Below are 17,441 nucleotides of genomic sequence, written 5' to 3'. Positions count from 1 at the left end.
AAAAGGTGCATGCTTGTCTGCAATAGAATTAAATGTTTTAATAAAAAAGTCTAGGGCCAAGGATCAGGAATCGCCATTGTAAACCCAACTGTAGAAAATAAAAGACAAAAATATTTGTTCAGAGAAGTGTTTGAAATTCCTTTTGACAGTGATGCATGGTTTGGATCATTGCAACTTTGTGGCACAGATGCATGCTATTTGACAGTGGTCGCTGAAGTGAAGAGGAAAAGCACCGCTAGATTTATAATGCTGAGGTGTATTGGTTAAAATGATATCCATGAATGTGGAAATTTGCATTTCATTAGTGTACAGAGAAAACAAAACAGGTTAACCTACACAGTCTGGTGTGCTACTGTTTTCAGAAAACTGTGTCAGAGGTAATACCCCTGCTCCTCGCTCTCTGTGATCAATCATTTGGAAAATGTCTGCATACAATTAAAAGTTAAACTAAAATCTAGAAGTAAAAGTCTGGTGTAACTCTGTGACTGCTGTAGATGTTTACCAGCAGTATTCATGGTTGTGTTTTTTTTCTTGTTCTGAGTACGTTTTGTGTTTGGCGTTGAATACAGTTTGATTGCCCTTCTTTTTATTTCTATTCCTGCAATTGTTATACATTTCATGCTACACTGTATATGTACGCACATTTATTCACTTGTTTATTTCATGTATGTCCAAATGTAGATCTCTGCAGCAATCAGGGACTGGACTCAAATGTATCTGCTGGAACTGTAATGGTCTGAATTAGCCTATCAAACGTAGCAAAGCGCTTCATCATCTTCAACAATTAGGAGCCTGTATTGTTTTCCTTCAAGAGATTCATTTAGAAACGTCCAGTCACATTAAACTAAAGAGGATATGGGTTGGTCAGGTATTTCATTCTGCATTCTAGGGAAAATCCAAGGTTGTAGCAGTTCTGATTCACAAATCTGTTACCTTTGTGTGCTGCAGTGTTATCTCTGATCCAAATGGGAGGTTTGTTTTTATGTAACAGGACAGCTTTATGCTAGTCCAGTCATTTTTGCTAATGTATACAGTCCTAAGTGGGACAATGACAGTTTTTTCTGATGAATTTTGACATGGTTGACATGTCGACATGTTATCATGGGGGGAGATCTCAACTGTTGGCTTGATTCTGTGTTGGATCGCTTATCTACTAGAACTGGTGTGCCTTTGAGGTCTTCCAAGATTATTTTTATCCTATGTATATATGTTAGGTAAATATACACACACACACATGCAAAATCATATAGTCCCTATATAGCCCTACACTAATGTTATATAGGACCACAAATGAGGAAAATACCATGAACTCACTGCTGAATAACAGAAGTGTTGGTGTAATTTGAAAAAGAAATGATTATATGAAGAAATGTTCAATAAAATCACTATAAATTCAATAATTTAAGCAGATCAAGGTCACCATGCATCACTATGTCCTACCAGATATCAGAAGTTATTATGGTAGTACTACACAGAGCTTTAAATAAGAAAAAAGTGAATGTGGTGCGTTAAAGTTAATCCTCCAATATTTTTCCTAACTCACAAACTGAGGGAAGGTTTTTTACAAGTTCACTGTCTTTATTTTGTATTTAGAAAAAAACAAACAAAAAACAAATAAAAACAGCTTTTCATTAAATATAGCATGAATAATGAAACCAAAATGACAGAGGTTTGCTAAAAAACTAAAGGTCACTGTGGGGCGTGTAATACCTTTTTTCATGCAGTCACTACTGTTCACAGAAAGCATTTCACACTGCCTTTATAACACAGAAATATAATTATCTATCATGAATATCACAATTATGTTTTGTGACAAGGAATATTTTCAAGAGGTTTATATTTTGGAACTTATATCTTTGGTAATGTCATTTATCAACAAATGTGTCAATAATAAGCCATTAATAAAAGCAACTTCTGTGTTCACGCTCCTTCAACAGGAAACTTTCTACCAAGAAACTATCGTTTTATCAACAAAAAAGAGAATAAAGGATAAGTATTTTTCATTAACTGGAGACCATCCTGCAATGGGATCACACCAGCTGCGGTGCCTCTCAATGTGTTCACGCTCCATTAACACATTACTGCATGAGATCTGACCTTTCTCCAAACTTAGCCTTCATTTTCATCTGAACTACACACCTTTAAATATTCATACTGCATCTTACACAGTTGTGATGCTAGAAAAAAATCTAGACAGACAGACAAAAAGTCAGACAGACAAGGTGAAAACTATAACAGCTGTACTAAAGTGGATGGAAATAACTGGAACTGGGTTTCAGAGATCTGCAACTACAACAAATATGGTCCAGGGACTTAAGAGTGGGGGGCCAATGGCGCCTTTCCAACTTTCTCCCCGCCTAGCTGGTGATGCTTTCACAATGACAGAAATCTGTCCACTGAGTCAGACAAACAGACAGACATGGCAAAATCACCTCTGTGTTAGTTCACTTTACAATAGGTATCTCCGGTACCACATTTTGCCATCATGACAAACGCACACCGACTCACAAACTGAAAACATTACCAGCCGATGCTGCTGTGGCTGGTAATTAATAGGTTATGCTAACATTGTACACACCTAAGTAATTGGTAAGATCCCACAAAACAGTTATTTTGCGAAAAAAAGAAAATAAAGGTACAACAGGGCGACAAACGTGAGGCCTCAGAAAATCAGACAGGTCGGATGATCATTACTGACAGAACCAAAGGCCAGATCTGTGAAAATCAAACCCACATTGTAATAAAAAGTAGTTCAATTAATTGAAAGGAGGGTTGACACAATGCAACTCAAGCTGTTCTTATTGCTGGCTTATTACGGATTTATAAAGCATTAGTAAGTAGTTTATTAAGCATTAACAAAGCGTGCTTTGTAAAAATATTCCTTATCGGAAAGTAGTACCATAATTTATTATGCAGATAGCAACTGCGTTTATCAAACTGACTAATTTAAAAAAGAAATACTGTAAATGAGGCAATCTAAAGGCGTCACAGAGATGAACATTCAGGTTATGTGACTCAGTGTTTCTCATTTTAGGAACAATATGCTCAGTCAGGAATTAGGATATTTGTATGGCAGCTGGTTAGCTGACAAACCTTACAATATCAGTAGCTTAATATCAGTAGCTTATAGCCAATAGATATAGATTTAGTAGTCTGGGTGATTTTTGATAAAAGCATGAAACCTGGTATAGTCTAGGGCCCTGAACATTTTCAGAGATAGAGCCATCACATAAACACCTCATGGCAGCCACTATTGTCATGGAGGTGGCTGCCTAATCGTGTGAACAGTTAATGCTGAATGCAATGACACTGTGAGAGGGAAACTAAAGACCATCTAGCAATCTGAACACACCAGCCACGATGCCAATTAACATGTTGACCTGTGAGCACTCAGTAATCATGGGTCAGACCACAACCATCTTCAAACTTGACCTTGATTTTGATCCCAACTACACACCTGTAAAGTTTCATGACTGCATCTTGCACAGTTGTAATGCTATCACATTGACATAATGTATTCACAGACAGACATATCCCCTGGCAAAGTACTCAAAACAGCTTCTGTGGCTGGTTCCTACAACAGCAGGTGTCACCAAGACCACATTTTGCCCTGATGACACACACAGATGCACACGTACACACGGACTCCCAAAGTGAAAACATAACCAGCCACACTGTCATGTAATCACAGTATCTGGGAACCTTGGCCAGACTTTATAATTATATAGTGAATTAACCTTTAAATTAAACTATAAATCTAACATTCAATTCAATATCCAATACAGTATGAACTTGGCAACTTAGCTGAAAGCAACTATAAAACCTCTTGGTCTGGGTAGAACCAATGAATATTTTCAACAGGTCTGTAAATATAATAGATAACTCATTAACTCTACAACTGAACAATTTATGATGTAGTTTACAGTATCATTGTAATCCTTGACCATCAACACATAGAGGTAGACATAATCTTTTCTGTGTTATCGTGTTTGATTCATGAAATATGACACAAAATACATAACTCAGTTATGGTGGGAAGTAAAATGGCCACCATGGCTGCCATGAGGTGTTGTTGTGATGGCTCTATCTCTGAAAATTTTCAGGGCCCCAAACTGTACAGCTGTACCAAGTGTCATGCTTCTATGAAAAAACGTGAACAATTCTCCTCAAATGTGGCCCATACCATCTGAACTATACGAAGCTATGTCCTTTTTTACTCAGTTAGCTCTAGTTGAATCATTTCCTGCAAGTTTTACTCTGGTATGATTGTTTATCATCCAACATAAGGCCTCTATCTGTCCTGACAAATGCAATGAAAAAGTTGACCTCACCCACCCTACTAGTGCAGCCAAATAGTGTTAGATACACTGTCTGTTCTGATTAATTCACAGAATTACTGAAAAATTTAAGGAAATCTTTGAAAAAAAAAAAAAAAAAGAAACCCTAGAAGAATTTAATGGCCAAGTTTTCAGTACACCAATACAATCACATACCTTTTTAAAGAGGAAAATCCAAGTAAGTGGTGCTTTGTGACGGTTAGAACTGTCCTGAGTTACAATAAATCAAGAAAACTTACAGGGTACAAACACAAAATGTCTCAACAGCTTGGCTCCACTGACAACCATTGCAAAGTCTTTGGTCACATTAAGATGTGACGGGACTGCTGCTGCTGCCACTTATGCTGCTGAGAGGTTTGACCGTATGGAGTCCTCTCGTAACTGACGGTGCTTCCCAGTGTCATGCTCTTCACTTTGGGTGCGACGCTCAATGGTAATCCTGTAGTTTTTCCTGTAGAGGAAAGAATCACATTGAGGAAGAAAAATCTTGTTTTTCTTCACATGTATTGCTTTTTCACAAAATCTTGCTCTTTAAAATCATTGAGAGTTATGGCAGCTGTAGCTATTGCAGAGCTTTATTACTTATTTGTTAGAGAAAATCATTACTTTTTAGTGTTAAATGACTATGAAAATAAGACCTGAAATTGTAAAGTCACTGACTTTTACAGTCAATCATGTCAAAGTTGTTTTCAAACTTAAAGTTTAAAGCAACATTATGTAACTTTTTCTAACCCTAAAATATCAGCTTCAAAATCATTTTGATGGTACAGCTGCTTGTAATGGGTGAATGGTGTCTCTGTCACGGCCACTCTGCACCTCTGTCACTCAGAGTCTCTAAGCCTTTGAGTAGGAGGGCAGGCAGACCTGTTTAATTGACAGCTGAGCCAGCCAATAGTACTTGACAGACAGCACTTGAATGTGACAATATCAGTATATATGAGAAGATAAATATCACTTATTGTTACCTGAAAAAGTAGAATGCTATAAGCATTGCAGATCCCAGAACAGCCCCCACTATGACTCCAGTTAAAGCTGATACTCCTAGTCCACCTGTTTGAAAGAGCAGTCATTGGTTGAAACATGTACTCCACCATACATAATGCAGATAACATAGAAATTAAAAATTTCAGTGGACATCAGTGTTAATTTACATGACTTGGCCGGTTTCTCTGCATGTGTTTTAAATCTTCCCCTCAGAGTGAAATGGTCCGTGCTGAAGGCAGGCAGCAGCTGAAAAGTTCCATTTGCACCAAAGTAGTTGGCCACCACCTGTAAGTTCATGTACCATATTATCATTCTGTTGAATTTCGACAAGCACATTTATCATCTTCTGCCTGTAGTGATAGCTCATCTTAATGTCGGAACTATGGTTTCACTTACCTCATACGTTCCTGCCTCAACATTTGTCATAGCCATCAAAGAGAAATCTCCATTCCTGTCGCCATTGACATCCATGGATACCTGGCCAGCGATGCCTGTCCACCACCACGAAAACAATGAAAATATCAATTAGGAATCACTTTTTGTCCAGCTGAAAGTAAACTCTGGGGGAGGAGCTCATTGCTCTACACACAAGCTGGTAAAAAATAGAGATGTGTACTTATTTATATATGAAATGTATATATGAGCAACACACAATGTCTATATGCAAGTCAAATTGTTTCTGTAAATTGCAAAAAAAAAGTACAATAACGCAACGGTGCAAAGTGCTGGCATGAATATTGAATGGTTAATGTAACAGATTATTTTAAATATTCAGGGAATGTCTATCAAGTAAATGCTAGCTGAGCCAGCGCTGCTGTAACGTTACAAAAACTAATTGCGCACAGCTCTGTTAACAGAGAGACACACTTATATAATTTCTTAGAGTGCAGGTAATGTGATGCTTTCTTCATTTATCACCCAACAGCAGCCCATCTGATATTAATCACAGGAACCATTTCAACTGGCAGAATGCTTTTATACATTGATTCATTGTATTCAGTGATATTCTGATTGTGAAATCATTATTCAAATACCCAGAATGTGATTATGGTGTCTTCTGGACACTGGAAACTATCTTCAGACTAAATGTTTCAGGGAAAACCAAATTCAGTCTCACGTGTTTGAAACAGATCATGAAAAGAAAAATGTTTCCAATAAATGTAGAAAGTTGTTTGTGGTCCTTTAGTTCTCCTGCAGTCAGGCTGCCACATCTTAACTCGCTGGTGAATCAGAAATCTTGATGCTGATACACTTGAGTTGAATCTGTTATCTGTCTTCACTCCGGTATGAAACTCCAGTCATGTTGTGATGCATCATATCAGTCTGATCTGCTGCAGCGTCCAATCAGTAACTCATCGCCCCTTAGAGATCGATCCTCGGAGCACAAATAACCACCACCACCACTGGATGTTGATAAAGCGTCATCACTTCGCACGGCAGGAAATACATCAGAATTTCACTTGGTCACACAGGTCTTACGTTTAGATCAAAGCTGAGCCAAGCCGAGGTGATAGAAACCTGTGTCTACTTCAGAGTCCATCGACCCGGGTGTAAATGCAAAGTGTACAATTGCACACAAAAGCCCAATCTTAGTGAGTTTAAGCGGGATTTCTGACAAGTGGAAAAGGGGGAGTAGAAAAACATCCAAATATAGAAAAATGCAAAATCAAAAGCAAACAAACCTAAAAATGCACGCAACAGTAAACATGCACATTCAGTTACACAACGGAAGTGCTCCAGGCCTCTAGAGGGAGCACTCTGCGCCGACTGCAAGAAAACGGACTGTATTCTGTTAACAGAACACATGTTGTGTGGCTGATGGTGATGCAGCTGCTCACTGGTTAATAATGGCTAACTAGCTCTCCTCTTGCAGATCTCAATACAAATTTTCAGTGCCCTCTAGGTTTAACACAGACTCAGTGCTGTTGACTATGGTAATGGTGAGCTGTGCTCTAAGTGCTTCTCTTTAAGTCCACTGTCATCTCCACAGTGTTAAATGTGTTTAGCATCAGGTTGAGCACACCAAACTACCGTTTATATGCAGACTCATTGCCATCCCAGATGACCATTGTGTCATAAAGTCCTTGCTTAAGAGTGAATTAGGAAACTTCTCAGAGCAACACTGAGCAAGGAAGAGACAGAAACATTTATCTCAGTGAGGACGTGTGGCTGACCCTGTTGCTAGGTGTGACACATTCTTTTAAAAGCTGTGATTGGTTGATTAAAATAAGAAACACAAATGCACTCTTACTAATAATGGACAGTCAATTGGCCCCATCACATAATTTGGTCTCTATTGACACATGGTGTAATAATGAATAATATTTGATGTAACTTCTCTGTAGGATCATTTGTAAGCCAGACGAAATGTTTGAAAACACAGACCTACATGCAGAGTAACCTGTTTACATGTTGATAGTTTTTTATTCTTTTACATATATCAACCATGCCGATAATTTTAGTAGGCCTGCTCAATCTTGTTTGTGTGAACATACTTTTGATGGAAGATTGCGATATAGAAAAAGTTGTGTGTAATTTCTGGCATTATTGCGTTATTGTTTTGGGTTGGAGAGATGATGAGATATGATATGATATGATATGAGATGGACCACAAACATTCTCCATGCACAATCTAAACTGTAGTGTTTCATTAACTCAATGTCATTCAGTGTTTGGACAATAGTTCTCCTTCCTCTTTGTTTTCCACCATTTTCTCTTCTGCTTAAGAAACTCACAAGGCTCTTGAAAATATAAAAACTTCATTAATGTAAGAATTTTTTTTCTTGCTGCTTGTCCGGGTGCTGAATGTAATTTTTCCCAAGCCTCACCAGGTGCCTCCTGTCGGTCAGGAAGATTGTGATTCACTGTCAGGTGGGATTGCACAATGAACTGGCTCAATTAATCTGAATTGATTGGTTGAATTGGTTGAAGTCCACAAACAGCACCCCAGGCATATGTTTCTAGAGAGTCGAGGTGTTGCAGGATGTACAGCAGTCCTGTGTTGACTTGTCCACTGACCTGTTTTCCCAGTAGGAAAACTGCAGTGGGTCCATCCTGTGATATCCTTCAAGCAGGCCAACACCAGTGTCTCAAGGGATTCATGACCGCAGATGTCAGGGCGACGGGCCTGGAGTCATGAGCCACTTATAAACAGCCTGCTTACGGAAGGCATGCTGTGCTGTTATTCTTCCTCCCCATTGTATATAAAATGTACAAACATGGAATGGAGGTATAGTTGTTCCACCATTAAGCCAGCAGTGTAGTAACAGAGCCAAATCAACTTCTGTTTAATGACTGATGATAATGTGCAATGTGTATGCTGACAGGATAGGACCACCACAGTTACACATGTTGTTGTGTTACACATCACGCCTCTTTTACTTCTGGAATGCCAACATGCTAGAGTCCTGCGCTTACACATGGCTGTTACACATTATGATTGGTAAAACAACAAAAAAAAGCTAATCCAGGTGTGGCAGGAGGAACGGGTCATCCACTAATCGGAAGGTTCAATCTCTGCATGTCAAAGTGTCTTCGGACAAGATCCTGAACGCCAAATTGCTCCACATGGCTGTTCCATTGATGTGTGAGTGTGTGTGAACGGTTGACCATAGAAATATTGTGGGGTGATTTGGATATGAAGCACTGTATCGCTCCTCATGAACAGGTCGGCACTTTGCATGGCAGCCTCCAACATCAGTGTATGAATGTGTGTGTGAATGGGTGAATGTGATGTGTGTAAAGCACTCAGAGGTTGGTAGACAAAAAAGTGCTATATAAATAAAAGTCAATCAACCATTGCCATTTACCAATGACAGGTCTTCTTTATGACAGTCTTACTGTGTGTTTGAGAGTGCTTGAAGCAGGAGGACTGCAATGATACTCCATGGGTAAAGATTGGAGCCAGCAGGTCAGAGCAGGCTTTCAGGCAGGAGGTGGCATGCCATCTGGATGTGGTGCCTTCCTTATCTTCTGTCTCTGAAAGAGCTGTCACACACCCTCTTCACAGACCCTGGGTGAAGGTGGGGGGTCAACGTGGAGGGGTGAGGGGGAGAAATTTGTGCTGTGATGTCTGAGTCCCAGTGGGTGAGGGTTGCAAATGGTTAGGTCTTCACAGTGACAGTGTGGGGGGATGGTTTTCTGTAGCTGGTGATGTCCAGCAGGCCACTCTACACTAAAGCAGAGTTGTTGGCTGAAAACGTAGTTTCCAGCTTTTAAGTGTAGCTTCTCTTTGCAACTGTAATCTTAGGCCCCATAAAGACAGAAGCACGGCGGCGAAAAAGGTGCAACAGATACAACTTTGGAGAATCGCAACACGACGTCACATGCTGCCAGTAGCGTAAGCGGTTGGAGTGTAACGTAATGATTCAAGTGTATCCCACAGATCAGAGGCAGAGTAGGGCGGGTCAGCCGCGGGCAAACTAGTACAATGGCAAAATGCAACAGGAGGAACACAATGGACATTTATTTGTGTAATGTTATGTTTCACTGATATTCGCTCATTTGGTTTTGTGCACCAGTTTGAATACCACTGTAATGATATGCCTTGCATCCTGGTTGTTTATGATTAGTTTTAATGCGTTGATGTGGACAAACAATCAGTAGTAGTACAGGCTGGCTGTAGCAAACTACCTTGAGGTGCATTAACAGTTTAGGGGGATACATCGTTAAATCGTTTTGTTAATTTGTCTGTTTTAAGTGTGTTTATTGTTCATATTGCCGACTTTGTTGGGCTGGAGATCCCGAGTTGGCACAGGGTGTTTCATTTTGACAATGGACCAGATGCACTATACCATTCCGCTGTCTGACTTCCTGTCTAGCTCGATCTGTTCTGTGCAGATTGACACGACTGCAGTCCACCTTCATCAAAAACTGTGTGTGTATTCTCTGTGGAGCAGAGTGGAGAGCCACTTCTGTGACGCTGCTGAAACATGCTGTGGCACAGCTGGTGGAAACACAAGCATTGTCTAGAACGGCCGCCATCTGCTCTGGGAACTATATCGTGCCCATAAAGCGCCCGAGACGGGCCCGATGGAATCTGGGGGTTTAGGTTGACAATATTGCGTATTATTTTCATGAAATTTGAAAAACCAGGCTTGGGGAGTGACAGAATACATGTAACAGGATTACGTGACTAGGATACAAAAAAAACTAACTACATTCTGGTAAAGTTACAGAAAAAAAATGTAATTCGATTACATGTACATTCAGTAAAAAAAGGGATTACTAAAAGGATTCCAATTTTAAAACAAGGAACGATATACTAGTCTGTAACCATGCACATGCGGTCGGGGCTGCATACTCTTCTTTGGTCTACGGGTAGTTCTTGTGGGTAGTTCTTGTATGTGTGGGGGGGTTGGTTTGACTGTTCTCATTTTGTAAAGCAAAATTTGTGTAACTCTGATGTATGAAAAGTGCTATACAAATAAAGATTGATTGATTGATTGATTGATTCAGTCAGTGATCAATCAACACAACAGATCACACAACAACACACTTGTGTTGAGTGAAACTGAATACACAAGTGTGTTTTCTTACAGAACACACTCATTTAAGATTAAGATCATCATATTGATATTTCTTTTCTCTAGTCTTTATTTGCATATGCTTGGTATTGAGGTAATCCAAAAGTAACAGAAAGTAATCAAGTTACATTACTTTAATATTGTTATACTTGGATTACGTTACTGACTACATTTTCAAACAGATACTTAGTAACTGTATCTGAAAACTGTATCTTAAAATAACCCTCCCAACCCTGGAAATAACTACTTCACCACTCTAGCAACACTGATTGTAATGGTGTGGCAGTCATCACTGAGTCAGTGTAAGCAGTGAGCAGCTTCAAAAGCAGAGTTACCTTCAAAAGTTCGGTTCCACATACGTGAGGTGATCTCCGTTCCATTCTTCTTTCTGTATCCATTTTTCATTGCTTCATGCAAGGCGATGGCATACAGCAAAATGGCATCATGGAAACCCTCAACAAACATGTTGACCTGAAAAGGAACATATAGTCATAAAGAGGAAGTGATTGTACGGTAGCTGCCACCTTATCACTGAAACTACACTGCATAATTGTAACATGCATATTATTAGCAGTAGTAGTAGTAATCGTACTAGTAGTAGTGGTAGTCATACTAGTAGTATTAGTAGTGGTAGTTGTAGTGGTAGTATTAGTAGTAGTAGAAGTGGCAGTGGCAGTAGTACTAGTAGTGGTACCAGTGATAGATGTGGTAGTGAAAGTAGTTACTAGTAGTAGGTGGGTCACTTTTCACTGTTCAACAATATCCACTCTGCTCCTGTTTTTAGCTGTTGCCACGTGTTGCTTTCAGTAGTTTTCACTAGTCATTAACAGCAGGTTACATGAGCTGTAGATAATGAGCATAGTTCCACTATTTGACAACAGGCCAAAAAATAAATTCCCTGTTGTCTGCTGCTTGTGTCCATACTCAGCCAAGGAACCTTTCTGAGGTACATGAAACATCACTCTGGCAGATCTTCAGTCTGTTTTTTGTAGTCTAACAAGTATTACAAATTTGTTTTATTTTGAAAATCGATCGGATTCTCTCATTGTTGCTTTGTTTGACTTCCTGTCCAGCCTGACACATTCGGCCGCGGCACGCGAAAAAAATAGACCAGACACCGAAACGATTGCTGCACGGCGCGCGCCAGCAGCGGAGCAGAGCGCCACGGCGCTACCTATGTGAACGACACAATTGGTTATAACATGGGTGCCAAATCGAAAATGGCTCCGCTCCTCGGCGCTTCGCAGCTAATCGCGGTGCTTCAGCGTCCTGTCTGAACCTGGCGTCAGGGGTATTACAGGCTACAAGATCTAATGATTCCATCAGATCGACGTCGGGCAAACTCCTAACTGACCCTGAGTAGAAAAAAAAACATATTCAGAGAGCTTTGTAGGGAACTCTACACTTCTCAATGCAATGCCACCCGTTCAACTTGAATTATTTTTTTGACCCCCTTACAATACAGAAACTTAGCCACACTGCTAGGGATTGGAGGATGGAATTGGATGGAAATTGGCTGTGAAAAAAAACTCTTTCAGGATGATATCTTCGGGGCGGACGGCACCGAAGGTGGCGTTTCCTCAATCCTCGGTGCCATGCCATGTCTCCCTATTGTCAGTACTGAGATTGTGCAGGTGTGTGTGTGTATGTATGTATGTATGTATGTATGTGCGTATGTGTGTGTGTGTGTGTGTGTGTGTGTGTGTGTGTGTGTGTGTGTGTGTGTGTGTGTAGTATGGAGGGTGGGAGGGAGGGGCTTTCTTTGAAGTTGTTTTGTCTTTTATGTGTAAAGCACTTTGTGCTGCACAGCGAAGTGTATGAAAAGTGCTATATAAATAAAGTTTGATTGATTGATTGATTGATATCTGGCTGTAAGAGACAAAACTTGCCCAACACACTGTGTGATAGACACTGTATGATACACTAATATCTTCAAATACTTTAAATATTATGTCTATGAAATTAATTTAAATTACTTAATTACAAAGCTTGTATCATCATTTTATTTAGAGCTGGGTTTTTTTCACAAAAATGTGCATTATAATTATAATGAGCATGATTTTTATAGGAATAAAGATTATTTTCCTGTATTATTGGAGTGGGAATACCTTCAGGTATGAACAGCACTATATAAGGGCATCATTTACTTTGTACGTTAGATTGCCCCATCCACATTGTCAATTCTTCTTAAGCCCATAATAAGATGTATACATGGTGGAGAAAATAATAGAGATAAACAGACATACGTACACTTTCGCAGTCTTCGCAGTCATGTAACCCAGCTTTTTTGATGGCCTTTTTCATTTCCATGGAGAAGTTTTCAAACTCAGGCTTGACTGTCCTGAGCAGTGTCACAGTGTTCAGAGAAGCGTAGGCTTGTCTCGCCTCGCTGTCATATTCATCCCCTCTCTTCCACGAGCCATTGCCTGAAATTCAATTTTAGAGGGACAGAACATGGTAGAATTTGCAAATATTGTAGTTAAACATTAGCGTTTGATCAAAATGTATTTTCTAAATACTAATCCTTAAAGCTACACTAAATACTGGTGTATTTACAGTAAAGCATGACTGCTGAGCTAATGCGCAGCTTACAGAAAAAAGGCCTTTAGAACAACAGCAAACGTAAAAAAGTCATAGATAAAATGGCAAAGCAGCAAACAAAACCAGAGGCATTAGTGGGTTGGGAAGGTCAATGTGTATGTAGAATGTGACTTTCATGCCAGATTGTAATACAGAACATGTTAGAAAACAGTTGTTCCACAGCAGATGTAGAGCAACAATACCATTCATTTGGAGTCTTGTTTATATCTGCCTCATATGTTCAAATTCACTCTACTCTTAACTCTGGTTTGATCTCCAACTCTTGAGAGAAATATCTTTTACAATGATGATTGAAAAAACTAAAAGATGAGATGCTGTGTAAAAAATAAATGAAAACAGAATGCAATCATTTGCAAAATAAGTGTGTTACTGACAACAGTGTTATGTGTTGAGTGTTTCTGATCCCATATAGTAATCTCCTTGATACAATCATGTGCTTGACAGAGTGGTGAGAGAGCACTTACAACTACTTACTAGGTGCCAAAATAATACAAATTGATTTTATTTATATATCTCAATATAATAATATAATATAATAATGTAATATTATCAATGATATAATAATATCTTGTATTTTGAACTGGGTAGCATTTGCACATTGATTAAACTTGGTTTAACTTTACATTAATAAACCTTGCTTTACTAAGCAGGGATACAATTTTAATGACGCAACAGAGTTCTGTTTAATTTTAAATCTGGATTTGTTCATTTTAATCCTAGTTTTACTAAACTCTGATTAGAGCTAATCTTAGATTAAATTCATCCTTGTTGGTGCAACCCAGCCTTTGATTTTCATCATTATTTCATCATCAATTACTTCGTAAAAAACAACAAAAAACAAATTTAAAAGTAATGTGACATTAATGTTACCATAAGAAGTGGCATTGAAGAGTTCAACATTAAAGAACATATAATTGCCGTTGGTCAGCCGTCGTCTGTGTGCAGCCAGCATGATCTCTCGTATGTTGTCTGCTCCCATGCACATGATCACCACTGCAGGAAAATGACAGAAAAAAATGCAGTTTTAGGCATCAGAGCCAGCATTTTGTATAAATGAAAGAAATTACACAATCTTTATTCTGTCTCGTTGGCATAAACAATGTCATAATCACATTAATCTTGTTAATCTTGTCATCTTGTTGAAGAATGTAGAATGAAAGTGGCACTGTCAAGGAAAGCATGAATACAGGGGTTTGTTTGATTTTAGAAAGGATATATGTGAACATGCTTCAAGCTAATAAAGTGACCAAAACTTTATTGAAATGTTATAGCCTCAATGATGAAAGACCAGAATGTAATGACAACAACAAACTACAGTTTCAGTATGTTTCTACCAACCAGGTTGCAGTTTAAATTGATGTCTGTCCAGACTCATGTAGTGAAGACTTTGAAGGAATTTAATAAGGAGGTATTAAGTGTGTTTTTTGGCAAAATAGAAGTTCTTACTATATTGATATTATAACAATAATAATAGTACATTTTATTTATAAGCACCTTTCAAGTCTCCCAAGGACACTTTACATTTCAGCTAAAAACAGTCAAAACATAAAGAAAGAAAAAAACAGTACAAAACAATAATACAAGAAAGCAAACATCATCAATATATACACTACAGATAAAACACAATCATTATATACACATTACATATTACATTTACATATTGGAGATGTAAAAGACAGGTAGGGAGGTGCCAGGCCATTTAGAAACGTATTGACCAAAAGAAGAACCTTAAATATTATGCAGTATTTAACTTGAAGCCAGTGCAGCCGTTGAAGGGTAGGTGTGATATGCTCCTAGGATCGTGAGTGGCAGAGAACTCTGCAGCTACGTTCTTGACATACTGTAGTTTTTTTAGGCCCCAGGTAGGTAAACCATGGAGTCTGGATGTGATAAATGCATGGATAAGAGACTCAAGAGCAGAGTGGGAAAGAGAAGGGCATAGTCTGAAAATGTTCTTCTGTTTTGTGAAAAACAAAAGAACGGGAGAAATGGGAGATTTTGCAAAATGCGGCTGAGGAGGTAATGAGGATAGTCTCGGTTTTATCCCGATTAAGCTTGAGGTAATTGTAAGCCCTCCAAGTGTTAATTTCATGTAAGAAGTCACTCAGATTTGATGGTGGTAGAGTGTTTGATGGTTTGGTACGTATGTATAGTTGTGTGCAATCAGTATAACAATAGAAATTCAGACTGTAGAGGATATTAACAATGAAGTAAAGGCCCAAAAAATTGAGGCCTGGGGGACACTGTGGGAGAGGGAAGACGTGTGAGACCTGAAGTTTCTAATTGAAACAAACTGTTGTCTTTCTATATGTAGGATTTTGTTAAAGACCATGAGAGACTGTAAGAAAAGCTGAGGCAAGATCAAGGAGAATAAGTATTTTGAGGTTCCCAGAGTCAGCAGCTAGGAGCAGGTCATCTGCCTCTATACTGTGTTTTCCCTGAAACCTGATTGAAACTCCTCCCATAAGTTGTTAGTTGACATATGGGCCTGGAGCTGGCTGGCAACAGCTCACTCAAGACGTTTTTACAAGGAATGGGAGATTGGAGATTGGTCGGAAATTGTTGTAATCCTCTAAGTCAGTTCCAGATTTTTTTTAGAGCTAGGGTAATGGCAGCTATTTTTAGACTGAATGGAACAAAACCAGATGAGAGAGATGAATTTGTTATCTTTGTCAGCAGGTTGCAGAGCACAGGTTGACAATTTTGATATGAGGAGTGGGCATGGGGTTAAGATGGCATGTGGTGGTCCTGGATTTGAAGTGACTAATTGACTAAGAAACTGCTCATCAATAGGGGAGAAAGCAGAGAAACAGCTAAGTGTAGTAGTTGGGAGGTGATGAAAATATTAAGTTGAGTGGAAATACTATTCTGCAGCTGTCGTGGATCAAGCTAATTTTGCCTACAAAGAAGTCCATGTCGCATCACAGTTCATTAGAAGCAGTCAGGTGAAATTGTTTAGCTAGCTGAAGTAGCTGATTTATGATGAGAAAAGGGGCTCTGGGGTTTCCTTGAACGTTCATAATGATTAGAGAGTAGTAGGTGGCCTTTCCCTTGTTCAGGGCTTCCTTATATGTTTTAAGATGGTCTTTGTAGGCTAGTGCGTGAACAGTTTAAGCAGATTTCCTGCTGATACACACAAGTTGGTAGATCACCAGGAGTAAGAGAGCCAGCGTGAGCCAGCAAATTTTAGAGCAAGACATTCAAAAGAGGATTGTTGTTGTAGAGGAACAGTAATGATTTCATATGTTCAGCTGTGAAGCACTGCAAGCCCACCTCCCCATCCGGTTGTGCGTGGCTTGTCGATGTATGCGAACCCTGAGGGGGTAACTTCATTCACTGTTATGTATTTGTTAGGTAGCTGCCAAGTTTCAGTTAAACATGGAAAGTCAATGCAGTGCTCTGAAATCATACATTGATAAAGAGTGCTTTGTTATTTAAAGATCTCATGTTAAGCAGAGGAAATTTCACATCAGCTGTGTCTCTGTGATTAGATGACTTTGTTGCATTGCATTTACAATAATTACATTTTGTGGGATTACACCTGTAGTCCTTTTCCAGGGCCAAGTACATTTAAGATGGCCCGCTTTTCTGGTTGGGAGGGAGAATAAAGTCATTCAGATTGGTTAAACAGACAGGAGTATAAGATAAATTACGTGTAGAATGTGGTTTTAACAGCAGGTAAGCTCCATGCTGATGCATACTGCAAATTAGCAGATAACATTTGACTGCAACATTTGTTTGGGTGGATCCCATTACTTCCGTAAAGAGAGCGATGATCCCAAAACAGGTTAAAATTTTCTATGCAGCCTATGTTGTGTAACCTGCTGGCAGACTGGAGCCAGGTGTGATGGCTGAGGAGTCTGCTAAAATGGCACCACTCCACATCCACGGGTTATGAAAATAGACTTGCCAGTATTCTTTTTAAAAGTCTAAAAGCAGGTTAAGCAACTATTGGTGTGCTCAATTTCATGTTCACATTCATCCCACAATGGAC

At 39.1% G+C, this 17,441-nt stretch overlaps 1 protein-coding gene across 1 annotated transcript in view; it reads right to left on the bottom strand.

Annotated features, from left to right (window-relative positions):
* Positions 1–4,439: 4,439 nt before the first annotated feature.
* Positions 4,440–17,441, bottom strand: part of npr3 (natriuretic peptide receptor 3) — a 32,237-nt gene continuing 19,235 nt past the window's right edge. Inside the window, exons 2-8 of the mRNA XM_084359872.1 lie at positions 14,318–14,440; positions 13,097–13,272; positions 11,182–11,317; positions 5,718–5,812; positions 5,489–5,606; positions 5,303–5,387; positions 4,440–4,788 (exon numbers count right to left, since the gene is read on the bottom strand). Of these exons, the coding sequence (XP_084215998.1) occupies positions 4,677–4,788; positions 5,303–5,387; positions 5,489–5,606; positions 5,718–5,812; positions 11,182–11,317; positions 13,097–13,272; positions 14,318–14,440 (845 nt within the window). The 3' untranslated portion in view covers positions 4,440–4,676. The remainder of the gene's footprint in view (positions 4,789–5,302; positions 5,388–5,488; positions 5,607–5,717; positions 5,813–11,181; positions 11,318–13,096; positions 13,273–14,317; positions 14,441–17,441) is intronic.

This window comes from Pagrus pagrus (assembly GCF_965226575.1).
Source record: "Pagrus pagrus genome assembly, chromosome: 8".
NCBI lineage: Eukaryota > Metazoa > Chordata > Actinopteri > Spariformes > Sparidae > Pagrus > Pagrus pagrus.
This window is presented reverse-complemented; position numbering and strand designations above follow the sequence as displayed.